The sequence below is a fragment of the Cervus canadensis genome, chromosome 25, assembly GCF_019320065.1.
Source record: "Cervus canadensis isolate Bull #8, Minnesota chromosome 25, ASM1932006v1, whole genome shotgun sequence".
In the NCBI taxonomy this organism is placed as follows: Eukaryota; Metazoa; Chordata; class Mammalia; order Artiodactyla; family Cervidae; genus Cervus; species Cervus canadensis.
Window position 1 is genome coordinate 13,841,442 of NC_057410.1, and position 16,000 is coordinate 13,857,441.

Sequence of the window (16,000 nt, forward strand, 5' to 3'; positions counted from 1 at the left end):
TTAAGCCTCTAGGATTTGGGATCTTTATTATATAGTAGGTACATACTGCTTTGCTGAGTTGTTCATAAATTCTTTCACACAAAGTCAATCCACAAATATTTATTGTACATTTACATATACCAAGTACAGTGCTGTACATTATTTAGGAAGAAGACACTGTCATTTCAAATTTTATTATAGTTAGTAATAATCTCTTCAAAATGTTTGTAGAGCAGTAACTAGTTTGTCTCTTCTTATTTAGATGGAAGTGAAAATGTGACAGGATTGGACCTTTCAGATTTTCCAGCATTAGCAGACCGAAACAGAAGGGAAGGAAGTGGTAACCCAACTCCATTAATAAACCCCTTGGCTGGAAGAGCTCCTTATGGTAATTAATTAAGCTTTTTATTGATGGCTAGTGAAAATTTTCTGTTATACACACACACATATATGTGTATATTTGCTTGCATGTGTGTGTACACACATGTATTTTCTAATCAGAGTAATGTAGTTTTGTCAGAGTTGATAAATGCAAAGTGCTTTTTCTTCCCAGAATACCATGATAGCAGAGTTAAATGGGAAAACTTAATTTGTATAGAAACCCCAAAAGGAAGTCTTCATTGGTATTCAGAAGTTATTTTCTTCTGGCATTTCTGCCTTAGTATACCTTAATAATCTATGGTTTGCCTTTGTTCAGTTCGTCACACTTTTTTTTTAAAGAATACATGCTCTTATTCCTAGTAATTAATAATGACTAACCATACACTGATGATTTTTGCTAAGCCAAGTTTCTCAACCTCCACGCTACTGACATATGAATAGACAGTTTCTTGTAAATGAGAGACTGTCCTGTGCATTACAGAATGTTTATCAGCATTCTTGCCCTTTGCCTACTCAATGCCTAGTAGCACCGCCGCCCTTATTCCCACCCTTTCTGCACCCCCCCCACCCACCGTGCCCCCGGCCATTGTGACAACCACAGATGTTGACACATGTCTCATGGGAACAAAAAATCGCCTCCTGTTGAGAACTACTTATGGGTCATGTATATATAGTTTATGTAGACTCTTGGTCACCACTTTACCCTTTTTCACTATCTTTATTTAATAAATGAGAGATTTGGCTAACAGGCTAAATGAACTAGACATTGAAATTATGTAACAACAATGTAACCATATTTTTTTGTATCCTTTGCACATAATTGGTAGAATGTGATAAAGACTAATAGCAAAAACACTGAACTTAAAGGGATCGTTTCATCAGTTCTAAGATACTGTTTTTCCCATTTTCAACCAACATGGGTTTATGTTACTTTCAGAATATGAATACAAATAATAATATGTGAAGAAGGGAAAACTTTATTATTCACTTTCAAATGTTTCCTAATTAGCTTTCCTCCCCACCAAAAAAGCAAAAATGATCTGCCCTGGAAGTTGAGTACCTAGCTACTTGATTCTCAGTTCAGACTCTAATGTTTTTAACCTTTCCTCATAGGTCCATTTTTTCATCCCTTTAATCATTCCCGTTGCTCTCCTTGGACCATCTCTAGTTTCTCCATATCGTTCTTGAATTGTGGAGCCCCAAACTGGATATTGTTCTCCAATAAGGGCCTGACTAATGCCAAGTATAGTGGGAGGATTACTTCCCAGTTCTTGCATGTTTTACATCTATTACATGGAGTCCAAGAAAATCTGAAATAATATGGAGTTGTTTTATAATTGATTGCAATTTGCTCACTCTGTAAGTCACTTTCAAGTAGAATACTGACATTTTCTTTAAAATTTATTCTGTTCATTTGCTATTTGACAATTAACTGATATTTATAGTAACTAGTCAAATATTTAAAGCAAGCTTTTAAACAAAAAATTTTAATAATTGTTACCAGTATCAGACTGTGTTTTTTCAGCATCTATGTGTGACATTAGATTAGAATTATGGGATTACCACTTATTTCCCTTGTATTATTTTGTGTATTTTAGTTATTAATCAATTATATAAGAATTTAGTTACTCATTGTTATCCAGAATACTAATTTTTTGAAGTGTGTTTTCATAGCATAATAAAAAAAATTCCTTTTGGTATATTATCATGAGGAAAGCTTAACTTTTTATAATTTGTAGCAAAATTTCATAAATATCAATTGCAATTCTCTGGATTATTTTCATTATATAGTTGGAATGGTAACAAAACCAGCAAATGAGCAATCCCAGGACTTCTCAATACACAATGAAGATTTTCCAGCATTACCTGGTTCCAGTTATAAAGATCCAACATCAAGTAATGATGACAGTAAATCTGTAAGTAACTGAGAATTATCTACGTGAGTTACATAGTTTTTTCCCTTCAGATTTCTCTTATATTAATAGTTTTATAGTCTATATTAAGGACATATTAAATGCTATTAGAAAATTATTTATTTTGAATATCTGTAGTAACCTAACTTCTGAAAACTGTGGAAAACCTTTGTAACTTAGAAGATAGCCTATTTTTCTCCTATTTCATATAGGTTTGCAAATTTCTGTTGAACTTCTCAGAGTTAATGTAGACTTTTATTGTAGTCCCTGTCAGCTGGATCCCATGAAGTTTGATATTATAGCCTTCTAAGGAGCTGTGTTTTTCTTGAGTAAGTTTTCTCCTTGAAGAATCTTTATACACATTTTTATTCCTGTGTTGATTCAACCAACTCAGCTTCCTGTTTCTGACTTAACAATTGTGTTTATTTCTTCCACATTTCAATGAAAATATTGCTTTTTGTGTGTGTGTGTGATGGAAGGTGTATATTAAAATAATTGATACAGAAGATTATTGGGTAAGAATTAAAATAGATATGAATTGTAAAGATTCATATATTCTGATTTACCTTGGAGGTTTTTTTGGTGCTATTTTAGGTAATATACTGTGTTTAGTTTGTCTTCTAAATGAAGGTATTGAGAAATATGACTTCAAGTGTATCCTGTAACAAACAGTTCTAAGATACAGAGATGGATTTTTTGGTCTGTGACTGAAGATCTGAGATAAATAAAAATATTTTCCATATATTTCTTGTCCTTTAAATACTCAAAGGTATATAATACAGGGTTTATTTGTATACCATGGGACAGTTGTGGAGACAAAAAATTTCATGTAGAACTTGAAAAACTGCCAACTTAAATGTAATTAAAAAATGAGTAAAAAAGTATTACTTTATGAACTTGAAATTTTTACACTTAACAGATTTTAATGTCACATTTAATTTTTTTTTTCATGTTAGAATTTGAATACATCTGGCAAGACAACTTCAAGTACAGATGGACCCAAATTCCCTGGAGATAAAAGTTCAACGACACAAAATAATAACCAGCAGAAAAAAGGGATCCAGGTGTTACCTGATGGTGAGGCTCTATAGAATATATCAAAGATATTATAGAATTTATTTATTTACTTCCTTTTTCCTAAAAGATAGAAACGACTATGTTTTTCTTATCCAGGTCGGGTTACTAACATTCCCCAAGGGATGGTGACGGACCAATTTGGAATGATCGGCCTGTTAACATTTATCAGGGCAGCAGAGACAGACCCAGGAATGGTACATCTTGCATTAGGAAGTGACTTAACAACATTAGGCCTCAATCTGAACTCCCCCGAGTAAGTTTTTTTCTTTTCTTCTTTATTTGTGTATAATACCTCCCTACAGTTTTTAATGTATGTGTTCAAATTGTATCATCTTCTGCCACTCATAGTTGCTGCTATCTGCTGACTCTGGGTCATCCCCTCTTAGGTTAGTTGCTGGATCACTCTTACTTTATAGTAATATTCCTCTTGAAGTTTTGCAGTTTCTATATACACATATATAGTCTTCCCTAAACCCTGAAATCCCAGCTTCTTGAATTTCTCTCCTCCAGAAATTTTACCCTTCATGATCCCTCAGCTGCTCACCTCTAGTCACCACTTTGACTTTGTCATTTTTGGTAACCTCAGTTTGTCTGTAAGATGGTCTGTGACGCCATGCCACTTCCTGTTTTCCATTTTCTGAGTTGTTTTTGTCTGTCTCCCTCCCAATCCACTATCCTCAATCAGAAAGTAAGTTTCATGTGGTTGATGATCTTTGTTATGCTTGCTAATGTATAAGCACCTAGTGCCAGGTATATAATAATAGATACTTTGTAAATGTTTGCTGAATTTGAACTTTTGTTTATAATAATTACTTTTTTATTGGCTATAAAAATGGGCAAGTAATTTTACTTGAAGACATAGTATTAATGAGCTTAAAGCATTCTGAGTTTGAAGTAGTAATTTATATATACAAATGTGCATATATGGATGTATATTTTTTAACCTTGTTTCAGTTTCCTGCTGTGTAAGCCATAGTAAAACCAAGAAAAGAAATTGGAAGTTTGAGGATGCGCATCTTAATATATTAAATTCATTGTTTTTCTTGATTTCCTAAAATAAAATTAGAAATCTCTTTTTCTACTTTGGACTTCAGAATGGTTTTTTTTCCCCTTATTCAGAAATCTCTACCCCAAATTTGCATCACCCTGGGCATCTTCACCTTGTCGACCTCAAGACATAGGTAGGATAACCTGTTTTTGTTTAGACCTTTAAAAAATGTATTTGTAACTGAGAATCAGTTAATAAGGCTTTTTTCATTTTATTATCCAGACTTCCATGTTCCATCTGAGTACTTAACGAACATTCACATTAGGGATAAGGTGAGTGTAGTTTATTATTCTACTCAGTCAGCATGAATTTATCTGTTTTTAGGTGCTGTTTTTCAATTCTGACAGCATAGTTTTTGAAATAATTAGCAGTGGTCTCAGAGGTATGTTTTTGTATGTCCATTTTGTTGTATGTAACAATTTAATTTCTATTTTTGTTTATAATCTTGTGTTTTGATGAGGTCTGGGTTATATTTTTTAAATATTTTAAAAACAATGTTAGGACCAGTAAAATCTTTTTTATAATTATTAATAACAGGGTGTAACCATAACCACAGTTGATGGGAACAAAGTAACATGGAAATTTTGATAAATTTCCTCCTGATATTTTCATTTTATGTATGTATCAATGAGAAAGATTTTTCCTTATGAATACTGCAGGTACAATGTTTTTAATGAAAAAAATACATTTTAAAGCTATTATCTTTGACTTTTTTTGGTTCATTTTCTATTTTTAATTACCTAAATTTCTAGTTATAGATAACTGTTAAGAGTTTACAGCTTTAATCTTTTTATTATTATTCTAAGAAAGAAAACACTTCTGCCTTAGGGGACTAGATTTTGGTCATGTGAAAGGATACGTATATTTTGTTAAAAATTATATATTTGTGTTATGTGTATAAATATGTATAATATAAATATAAATAGTGTCCTGCTTCTGTACCATGCAGTTGTGTAGTCAAATGGATGTTGATGATGCAGATAGGCAAGTAAAGAGAAACATGTGTTTGTTAATGTCTTTTAATACTTGAGTAGATGGAAGACAAGAAGTGTGAGATAGAGCTAGTTTTTTTCTGTTTATGGATTATGTGATTTGCTGCCACTTCCACGATAACACTCATTTATGGCTCCAGTGACTTGAGGGTTGCAGAACCTTTTCTCGTGACAATTTAAGAAATAATGCTTTAGGATAATTTGTCACATTGAAGACTGTTGCTTGAATGGGGATAATATGAAAGGAGAGAAAAATGACATTCAAAGAATGTGTAACAATAACTAAACAAACATTTAAATACAAGTGTAGATAAAGAGATAAAAAAATATTTCTTTTAATGTGAGAATTTGAGACTATTGAGCTTGTGTTTGACAGTTTGTTAGGCAGTTATTTCTCCTCTGTGGAGTGACATGTAGAGTAGCCATCTTTTGGTCATCCATTTAAACAAAATAAAGAATGTATCCCGTTGTGATTTTTATACTTATCTATCTATGTTGTGCTAAAAGTACATAACCATTTTGTGAATCACTGTCAGATGTAAATTCAGTTAATATTTAAGGCTTGTATGTATCAGGCACTCTACAAAGTGCATTCACATTATCACTTAATTTCAGTTACATTTTTAGTAATCCTTGTTGGTATCGTTAACTACGTTTTATAATTGAAAGGTCAGAGACATTAAAGAACTTGGATATGGTCATATTAGTAAGTAATGATACTAAGACTTGAATGTAAGTCCTTTTTTTCTGAACACAGTGTTCCACTATTATTGCCACATTGATTATTAACAGACTCTTGAGTAAGACAGCATTAGAGCTTGCTCAGAAAGTTTTATATAGCTTTTTCCTCCTGTTAATACATAAAATAGATATATCAGAAATAATTGTTCAATGAGTTTAGTCATTCAAATGATGAAACTCCCTTTTAAAATTGTATAACTTACCTCTGTAATCATGTAATGGCAGTTATCTGCTGCAAAGAGGAGTTTCTGTTTTATCTTTACATTTTTACTTTAGTGGAATCAGTTATATGTTACAATTTTCAAACTCATTTTACATTTCAGAATAATTTATCTTTTCCAGCTGGCTGCAATAAAACTTGGCCGATATGGAGAAGACCTTCTTTTCTATCTCTATTACATGAACGGAGGAGACGTATTACAACTTTTAGCTGCAGTAGAGCTGTATGTTCAAAGTATTTTTAAAAACTTTTGTATTATGATAGACCTTGTTTATTCTAAAATATTTTTTTAAATGACAATGGCTGTAGTTTTTGTCTTTGTTTTTAGAACAGAAATATTCATCAAGAAATTTAAGTTGTTTTGCTTTTAGCTGTATACATAAAAAGCATTTTCAAACTTAAATAACCCTAAATTTGTAAGAAGTCAGGATCAGCTTGATTCGTGCATTTGGTAAATCTGATTTTTATAAATAAATGAAGTATAGGATATGGTTCATAACTGTGGGTCATCTTTCTCCTTGTGGAAGCACTTAATGCTATTGACAGTGAATTTCATCATTTATTATATATATTGAGCATTATAGGGGCAAGGCACTGTGCATATTTCTTGTGTATTTTGAAGTATTGATAAAATGAACTCCATGGTTATTACCAGAAGCCTATTGGCCAACTTAAATAAACTAGTATTAAGAAATTGGTCCATTGAATATATTGTTTTTCTGAGCATTTCTGTTTTTACCTGATGCTCTAAGAATAAAAATTTTGTGTCATTTTTTTATGTCCAGTTGGTAACATTTTGTTAGCAATAGACTATTAATCGTGTTTACTATAAAGTGAATTGTTACCAAAAACTTATGACGTAATGATTGGGAGACCTTTTTATAGAGTTAAGTATTTTATATTATTAACATTTCTACAAATGGCGTTGGATCAGATACTTTTAAAGTGTAAAATTCACTGTGTTGGTAATAAATTGTTTTTAATTTCTCAATTGAGAATTTGGTTTTTTCCATGTTTTCCCTCATTTTTTGTAAGATAGCATTTGTTAGTTCTTCCTTTTGATTTACTCCATACATAAATAAATTCATCAGTCATTCATTCATCCATCACTGGCAGTTCTGTCTCATATCTTACTTATGTCTAAAAATATATAAACATATATAAAATATATGTCTAAAATAACTCCTCATTGTATTGATAGGAAGGAATTTGTTTGCATGGAGGTTTGTTCTACCAGAGACATTTTTTGTGGTACATTTACCTCCTTTGGATGTTACTTCCCTGGTTTACAGGTGGTGTAAACTGTCATTGATACTCATGTGAATATTAATGGATATCCTTTGGGCTATTGAGAATTTAGGATCAAAGATCTGAATAAAAAATAAAAATAATAGACTTATTAAGAATTTTCTAAATATTTTTAAATTTGAAATTAGTTACAAATTTTATGTGAATTTAAGTAATTAATTCAAATAGGCTTTGCATTTAGTTTCTTACAAAATAACACAAATAGTTGAGATTTTTGTTTGTTTTAATAGATATCTCAATTTTTATTGAATATTAAGAACAAAAAAGGAGTGAAGTTTCTGGAACACTGGATCTTTTTTTGGTCTGCCAAAGTTTTTATCACATTGCTCATAGAGCTTTTAAGATCTCATTTTGTTTGCATAAAAAATTTCTTCAGTTAAATAAAGATCTGTGTATTAATTAAAGAGTGTGGTTTTGGGATAAATTTTAAAAGTCTTTTCCTATATTTATTTTACTAGGTTTGTATTTAATAACAGTAAAAATCAGGGTGAAGAAGCATCAATATTCATATAGTTATTGTATTGATTATTTTCTGAAAACTGTTTTACAAGATGTAGAAAATGTTTGATGTGAGCCAAAGGGAAAAATTAATTGTCTTTTTCTCTTAAAAATTGAAGTTTTAACCGTGATTGGAGATACCACAAAGAAGAACGAGTATGGATTACCAGGGCACCAGGCATGGAGCCAACAATGAAAACCAATACATATGAGAGGGGAACATATTACTTCTTTGACTGTCTTAACTGGAGGAAAGTAGCTAAGGTATATTTTTTTCCGTGTGCAAATGTGTAAATGTATAAATCTAAATTTTAATAAGAAGTGTCCTCTTTTATCTGTTTATATGTACATCCATTCTAATAATGTGCCAGATATTTGCTGAGTCCATTGTCTCCACATTCTTGGCTTGTTTTAAATTCTCTGAGAGTATCTGGAAGTAGTTCATTTTACCTGTAGTTTAGGAAAATGATTGAACTTGGTAAGAAATTTTGTAATTTTTCACAAGCCTTGGTGACATTTGAAATATTTTTGTGTCTGCTCAGTTGTAAAATAAAGATACCCTCTTGCAATCCCGGTCATGTATTCTTATATTATTATTACTTTAAGCAAATGTGAGATTTTTTTCCTAAAACCAGTACATAAATAGACGTAGACTTTTTAAACACTTGCACTCATTGCAGGAAATATGGTTGAGTTTTTATTTGCAAGTAAATATAAAGAAAGAAAATTGCAAGCATTAATCATGATTGTTCCTTTGACTAGGATGTGAAATAACTGAGGGGAAGAGGCCAATGGAAAAGTTGTTTTGGTTTGCAACTTTTCCTCACAAAAACACCTTTCTAACTGTCCCACATGCAGTTTTCATCAGTGCTGTAGCATATTACACATTTGTGTTTAGTTCCTTGTGTATGTACTTACTCTACCTAGTAGAAAATATCGTTCACAGTGTCTGATTTCATAACTTCAGGATTTCTCTGAATGCTCTTTCCACTGACAAATCTAAGGATTAAAAATTAAAGAGTTAGTTTTGTTGGTTTTGTTAAATTTAAACAGAAAAAACTATTTCTTGACTGTTCATTGGATACTTTTTTAGTGTTTTTTTAAATCAGCTTTACTAAACTGAAGAGTAAAACATTTTTAAAAGATAATATAAGATGCTTACCAGATAATTATTACAAAATTTTACATCACTAAAAGACTTCATATAAAACGTGAAAAAAAAAAATAGAAAAAGTGAGCTCCCCCCCCAAAAAAAGATGACAACAACACATATGAAAGGTTAAACCTTTTCTCATTATTATTATTTTTGGGTATTTCTCTAATGATAAATATCATTGCTTCTCAGTCCAAGTCTAGATACCACTCTACACTGTACTTGAGTTATTTTAACAATTCTAATATTCACCTCTTGACTTTAAAAGGTAGATTCATGACCTATCCTTTTAGTTAAATACAAATAGTTAATTACAAATAGTATACAGGACATTGTGTATATTACCTGTTCTTTAATAAATATAGTGAAGTAGAAAACCATAACTCTTGTATCAGGATTTGAATTTAACTCCTGTTTCTGCTGTTTATACTTTGACCTTGTACCAGTTTCCTTTCCAAACCTGCTTCCTTTCCCTGGTGGCTCAGACGGTAAAGCGTCTGCCTGCAATGTGGGAGACCTGGGTTCGATGCCTGGGTCGGGAAGATCCCCTGGAGAAGGAAATGGCAACCCACTTCAGTACTCTTGCCTGAAAAATCCCATGGACAGAGGAGCCTGGTAGGCTACAGTCCATGGGGTCGCAGTCAGACATGACTGAGCGACTTCTCTCTCTCTCTCCTTATCTTTTAAATCAAAATGATTTTTGCCTCTTATCCTCATGTAGGTTAATTGAGATCACACAGGCACACATGTACACTGAGTGCACTGCTTGGCATGCATTAGCTATTTGATATAGGAGAGTAGTTTTGGTAGTTTGTTGTTGTTTTTATCAGTGTTGTTATTACAAATTATTACCATAAATCCAAGGTGGAGAAATTCTGATTGTTGTTAGGTCAGTGGTTCTAGCTTGCTTCAGAATTATCTGGAGGCCTTGTTTTATCATCTGGCAGGTTGCTGGGCCAACCTGCTTTGTTTCTGGTTCAAGTAGGTCTGTGGGTGGGACATGAGAAGTTGCTTTGCTGACAAATTCCCAAGTGATGCCCATGATAGTGCTGGTCCTTGGCGCCATAGTTAGAGAACCTGCTTCTATGGGAGGAGTATCTGTGGGAGGGAAAAATTCTGATGGTAAATAACTGAAGTTTGTTCTATTCATTGAAGCTTTTTGCTCAAGATCATAAACTATTCCAAACATATGCAAAAAGAAATAGATATTTGCATCAGTAGATGTGTAATTTTAGTTGAATTTTAGTTTGAAATCTGTGAGGAAATCAACTTACATGAAAAAAAAAATCAGTTTTCCAGAAAGAGAAATAGTCAGAAACAACTTAAAGATTAATAAGTCCCCTAATTTCCTCAGGTAAATGTCATTTTAAAGAAAATTATATGTGTGTGTATATGTAAAGTAATAATTTTACCCAGCTTTGTCTGATCTCTCCTGTGTAAGTTGAGCATTTGCCTTAACTTTTACCTTTAAAATTTTTAGCCGTGAAGTTGAAAAATAAAACTTGAGAAATATCATTATTAAACTATTTTGAGAAATCTTTCTTAAAGTAATTTGTTGGCCACTTGCACTGATATTCTTCAACAAAATTATTTTCATAGTGATGAAAATAAGCAGAAATACTGATTTCTATCAAGTATTAATATGCAGCTCTCTTCTTTTGATTCTATTTAAAAAATTCATGGACTTAAAACTTTTATGTTATATTCACAGAATAAACTTTTCACAGAGGCTTCTGGGTGTTTTTTTTTTTTTAAGGATGTTTTCACTGTTTTTCTAGAAATTGGATTAGGAATTAAGAATCCCATAGTATATTTATTAACATACTTCATCAAACTACAGAAAATCCATTGATGTGCCATGTCCCAAGTCAAAGTCCCCATCTGTAAAGTGGTTATGGTTTATTATTCACAGGTAAAGAACATGAATGTAATAGCATCAACTGATAAGAAGCCTTCTGTATGAAATAGTATTATAAGTTAATAGCTTGATGTTATCATGGTATTATTGAAAAGTATTGACCTGATTGAGACCATAATCAGGTTTTCAGTCATACTTAATGAGGTTCTCTCTTTCACTTCTGCAAATCACTTAATATTTTCAGAGAACTGAAGAACTATAATTTCAAATAAGGGATTAGATTATTTAAATCAGCAGTATACTTTCTCCCCTAAAATTTTCTGTGAGTTCTAGGATACAGCCCCATTACTTATATAAAGAATTTCCTATATGTCAATAATTATTTTCATAAAAATTTAGACACTGTAACCAAAAGAAAGAACACACACAAAAAAGATTTGACATCATATTTGCTTATTCTTTTCTAGATAATCTGTTTGTTGACACACTGTGTGATCTCTCCCATGTAATTAAGTTGGAATTATTAAATATCCTATTTATTTAAAAATTTGTTACAGTATATATAGTATTAATGAGCAAGATTTTTAAAATAATTTTATCCACATAAAATTTTTAGGTGAAGATCGCTTTCTCAAACTATAAAGACTCAAAGTGTCAGAATTCTTTCAGGCTGACTTTACCTTATGGATCCAACACTGAGTAGGGTTTTAAATGTTTAGGATCCTTTAGCATATCATAACATACTATAAATGTAATTTTTAGTACCTAGAACTCTTTCTAGTCTTTAAACCATTTAACTGTCATCTACAATTCTTTTTTTCCATTAAAGCAATTATATGCATAGACCTTCAAATACCTAATCTTAGAATATTTATTTTAAGTGTTCTGTTCCTAAAACGAATGAAAATTTATGTTCATTTATTCACTAGCCATTAATTATACCCCTGCTGGGAGCCTGGCAACTCAGTAGTATTCTCAGTATTCTGGGCAGTAGATAGTGATACACAAAACAGACACACTTCTTGCCCCTACAGATGATACAAAAGTGTGTGTGTGGTGTGTGGGACATGTGTACATGTAAGATAAACATGTAAAAAAGATATGATCAGTAAAGTTAGGGAACAAAGAAAAAGTGTGAGCTTTATGTCTTTTAAGAAAAATAAAAAGACATAGAAGATGAAAAGATTTTAAAAATGAGACCAAATTTGATCTCTTTAATTTCTGAATCTCTGATATATAAAGTCTTTGAGATTTTTAATTATCATATTTACTCCCTAGGTTTAGACTGATCTTCTAATATGATGAAGTTACTCTAGTTTAAATTCTGATAATACAGTGTAATTCAATAGTGTACAATGATGAGGACAGGACAATGGAACAAAATTTTAATTTCTATATCTTAGATAGTGGAGTATATGATTTGTCAGCTACAAATACACTTTTTACCCAATTACTACACATATTTTGGAACTAGTTAGCCAATTTTAATTTCTAAAGAATGATACAACAGGAAGATACTTTCTCTACTAATTTAGATAACTTATCTTTCGCCAGGTAATAAATTCTTTTAAACCCTAGACAGGACATCCAGAGAGGGAGAGGTGCCTACACAAAGCATTAGGGAGGCTGTGTTGAGTGTGATGCTACTGCTGGTGTTTGCTAAACTTTTACTGATAAGCAAATAAGCTCTGTGCCTTAGTTAACTCTAAAGTGAACTTTTTAAAAGTCATCACAGTGTGCCTTCCTTTCAGACATTTGTCACTGGACTGATCTTTTTCAACATTATTTCTGGATAGGAGTGTAAGTAGTTTTGGATCTTGGGCTAAAAATAATGTGTTACACTGGAAAAATTATGGACTTCAGTGTCCTACAGGTATGGATCCTAATCCTTGATCTGCCAGTTATTGTATGACTTGGGCAGGTTACTTATGAACTTCATTTTCCTCCAGTGCAAAAATGAAAATAGTGATGTCTACTTTACAGTTATGAAGATGAGAACAAAATTAGTTCTGTCTCTAATTTTGACACATACTAGGCTTCTGATACCTGCTATTTTTATAATTCTTATTGTAATATCCTAAAATTTTAAATCTTTGGTTTTATAACTCATGACCTAGGTTTTCATTGTAATAATGAAATTTTCAGTTAATAATGGAAATTAATTTGAAATAAAACAGGTAAAATATATTAAGCCATGGTACTGACATTACTTGGCTTTCTTTAGTGTGTAGTACATATAATGGTTCATAATGTTTTAAATGGAATTAACCGAGATGGCTTGTGCTACCTGAATTCAGGTTGTAGAATTAATTTTAGAACCTCTGGCCTTTTGGTCTTAAAAAGGTGTTTTTTTGTTTTGTTTTGTTTTTTAATATACAAAGTTATATTCTTCATCACTCTTCTTGATCTTGGGGAAGTATGAAGAATTTGCTTTATCATTCTTAAATTTTAAAGCTCATGTAGTGTTTTGAAAGTTTAATTAAAATGAGCTATATATAGTTCATCTTCAAATGTGCCTGTAGCAAAAGCACTGTCAGTTTTGGGGTGGCATTTGCATCTTTTCAGGATTTGAGGATTGTGAAATGAAAAGTCTGGAGAGGTGTGAGTTTTCCCCAGTTAATGAGCTTAAAATAACTTTAATGTTTGTTTTTTTAAAAACATGCGATAAGACAAATTGAGAAATCCTTTATTTCTAAACTTTTTTCATGAAAAAAAAAAGGTTTTTAAGTTTTATACCTCACTGAAGGTAGCTTTACTTTAAATTATAATTTTTAATAGTTTTTATTAGCAATACAGTAATTGCTCCCTTCAAACTTTTATTTTTGAGCAAAAAAAATGCATAAAATTTCTGTGTCATAAAATAGATGCTCATGACTAGTCTCTGACTTTTTTGTGGAAAGTCTACATTTTTGTATATATCAGATAGAAACTACAACACATTATTTTTCTTCAAGCTATATTTTACTTACTGGGGAAAAAAGAGTTGGTATGTCTTCATTCACATACCTTGTAGGTATTTTATTTGTTCATATAGTAAATAAAATATATTTTGACAAAAATCTGAGATCAGAGGGAGAGGAAATCATCTAAATCTTTAAATTTGGTTTTATAGGAGTTCCATCTGGAATATGACAAATTAGAAGAACGGCCTCACCTGCCATCCACCTTCAACTACAACCCTGCTCAGCAAGCCTTCTAAAAAAAGACTTCCCTTTTCTTGGGGTATGGCTGTCTCAGCACAATACTCAGCAGAACTGCAGAACTGATGTGGCTCAGGCACCCTGGTTTTAAGTCCTTGAGGATCTGGCAATTGGCTTACGCAAAGGGTCACCATTTGAGGTCCTGCCTTACTAATTATGTGCTGCCCAACAACTAAATTTGTAATTTGTTTTTCTCTAGTTCGAGCAGGGTCTGAATTTTTTTTCATTTATTTTCTTTTTTTTTTTTTTTTTTGCCAGCAGACAGACTTGGGTCTGTAAAGACAAGCAAGTACACTGACAGAAGTTTACCATTTAGTTTCTAAAATGTAAAAAAAGAAAACCCACAAGAGACTCAACAGAATTAGACCACAAAATTTGCATTGTTCATTGTAGCACTATTGGTAATAAAATAACAAATGTTTGTGCATTTTTATGTGAAGATCCTTCTCGTATTTCATTTGGAAAGATGAGCAAGGTCTGCTTCCTTCATTTTACTTCCCCTTCTGTTTTTGAAAGGCAGTTTCGCCAAGCTTAACGCAAGAATATCTGACTGTTTAGAAGAAAGATATTGCCACAATCTCTGGATGGTTTCCAGGGTTGTGTTATTACTGAGCTTCATCTTTCCAGAATGAGCAAAACACTGTCCAGTCTTTGTTACGATTTTGTAATAAATGTGTACATTTTTTTTAAATTTTTGGACATCACATGAATAAAGGTATGTATGTACGAATGTGTATATATTATATATATGACATCTATTTTGGAAAATGTTTGCCCTGCTGTGCCTCATTTTTAGGAGGTGTGCATGGATGCAATATATGAAAATGGGACATTCTGGAACTGCTGGCCAGGGGACTTGGTCGCCCTGTGCACTCAAGGGCCAGATTTTCAGCAGCCAAGGACATCCATACCCAAGTGAATGTGATGGGACTTAAAGAAGTGAACTGAGACAATTCACTCTGGCTGTTTGAACAGCAGCGTTTCATAGGAAGAGAAAAAAAAAGATCAATCTTGTATTTTCTGACCACATAAAGGCTTCTTCTCTTTGTAATAAAGTAGAAAAGCTCTCCTCACTGCAGTGTTGACTTTGATTTGAAATTGTGAACTTATTTCTTCAACATGAAAAAATAGAGAAGAAAAAGTTTTAGACAACTGAATGGTATGACTGAACAATATAAAATGCAGTCTTTTTTTTTTGCTTTTGACAGCACCTTTAATGGAACCATATCCCATTTCATTTGCAGGTTGAAAATTTAGACACTCTTAGTGTTAACCAAGTCTAAACAAAACTATTTTTTAACTGAATAATAACAGCATTAGAAATAAAACTTCTGAACACTCCGTACACCCAATCAAAACACTCTGCTTTTGTGAGTAGTATATAAGAAATTTAATAGACCTTTGAGATATATCTTAAATAATGTACAAATTAAGCCCAAGAGGAGTGGAATCATCTTTCCCTTCAGTTTGCTTGCCTGGTTATTTCACATACACGTTGGTGGATTCTTTTCCATTTAAAGATAAATACTGAAGTTATGAAAGCAGAACTAGAGATGGAAATTTTTTTTTAAGCAATGAGTTTTTATTCTTTAAAATTTTCATTTTTAAGCTATTTTTTTCTATGAAGAATGA

General features: G+C 31.9%; 1 protein-coding gene across 7 annotated transcripts in view; it reads left to right on the top strand.

Annotated features, from left to right (window-relative positions):
* The window catches only part of CNOT2 (CCR4-NOT transcription complex subunit 2), a 124,508-nt gene extending 109,067 nt beyond the window's left edge, over positions 1–15,441 (top strand). For all 7 annotated transcript variants that reach the window (XM_043447153.1, XM_043447157.1, XM_043447152.1 and 4 more), the window contains 9 exons: positions 242–367; positions 2,152–2,276; positions 3,230–3,350; positions 3,447–3,603; positions 4,470–4,531; positions 4,621–4,670; positions 6,474–6,574; positions 8,277–8,421; positions 14,281–15,441. In XM_043447153.1, the coding sequence (XP_043303088.1) occupies positions 242–367; positions 2,152–2,276; positions 3,230–3,350; positions 3,447–3,603; positions 4,470–4,531; positions 4,621–4,670; positions 6,474–6,574; positions 8,277–8,421; positions 14,281–14,367 (974 nt within the window). In that variant the 3' untranslated portion in view covers positions 14,368–15,441. The remainder of the gene's footprint in view (positions 1–241; positions 368–2,151; positions 2,277–3,229; positions 3,351–3,446; positions 3,604–4,469; positions 4,532–4,620; positions 4,671–6,473; positions 6,575–8,276; positions 8,422–14,280) is intronic.
* The last annotated feature ends 559 nt before the right edge of the window (positions 15,442–16,000 follow it).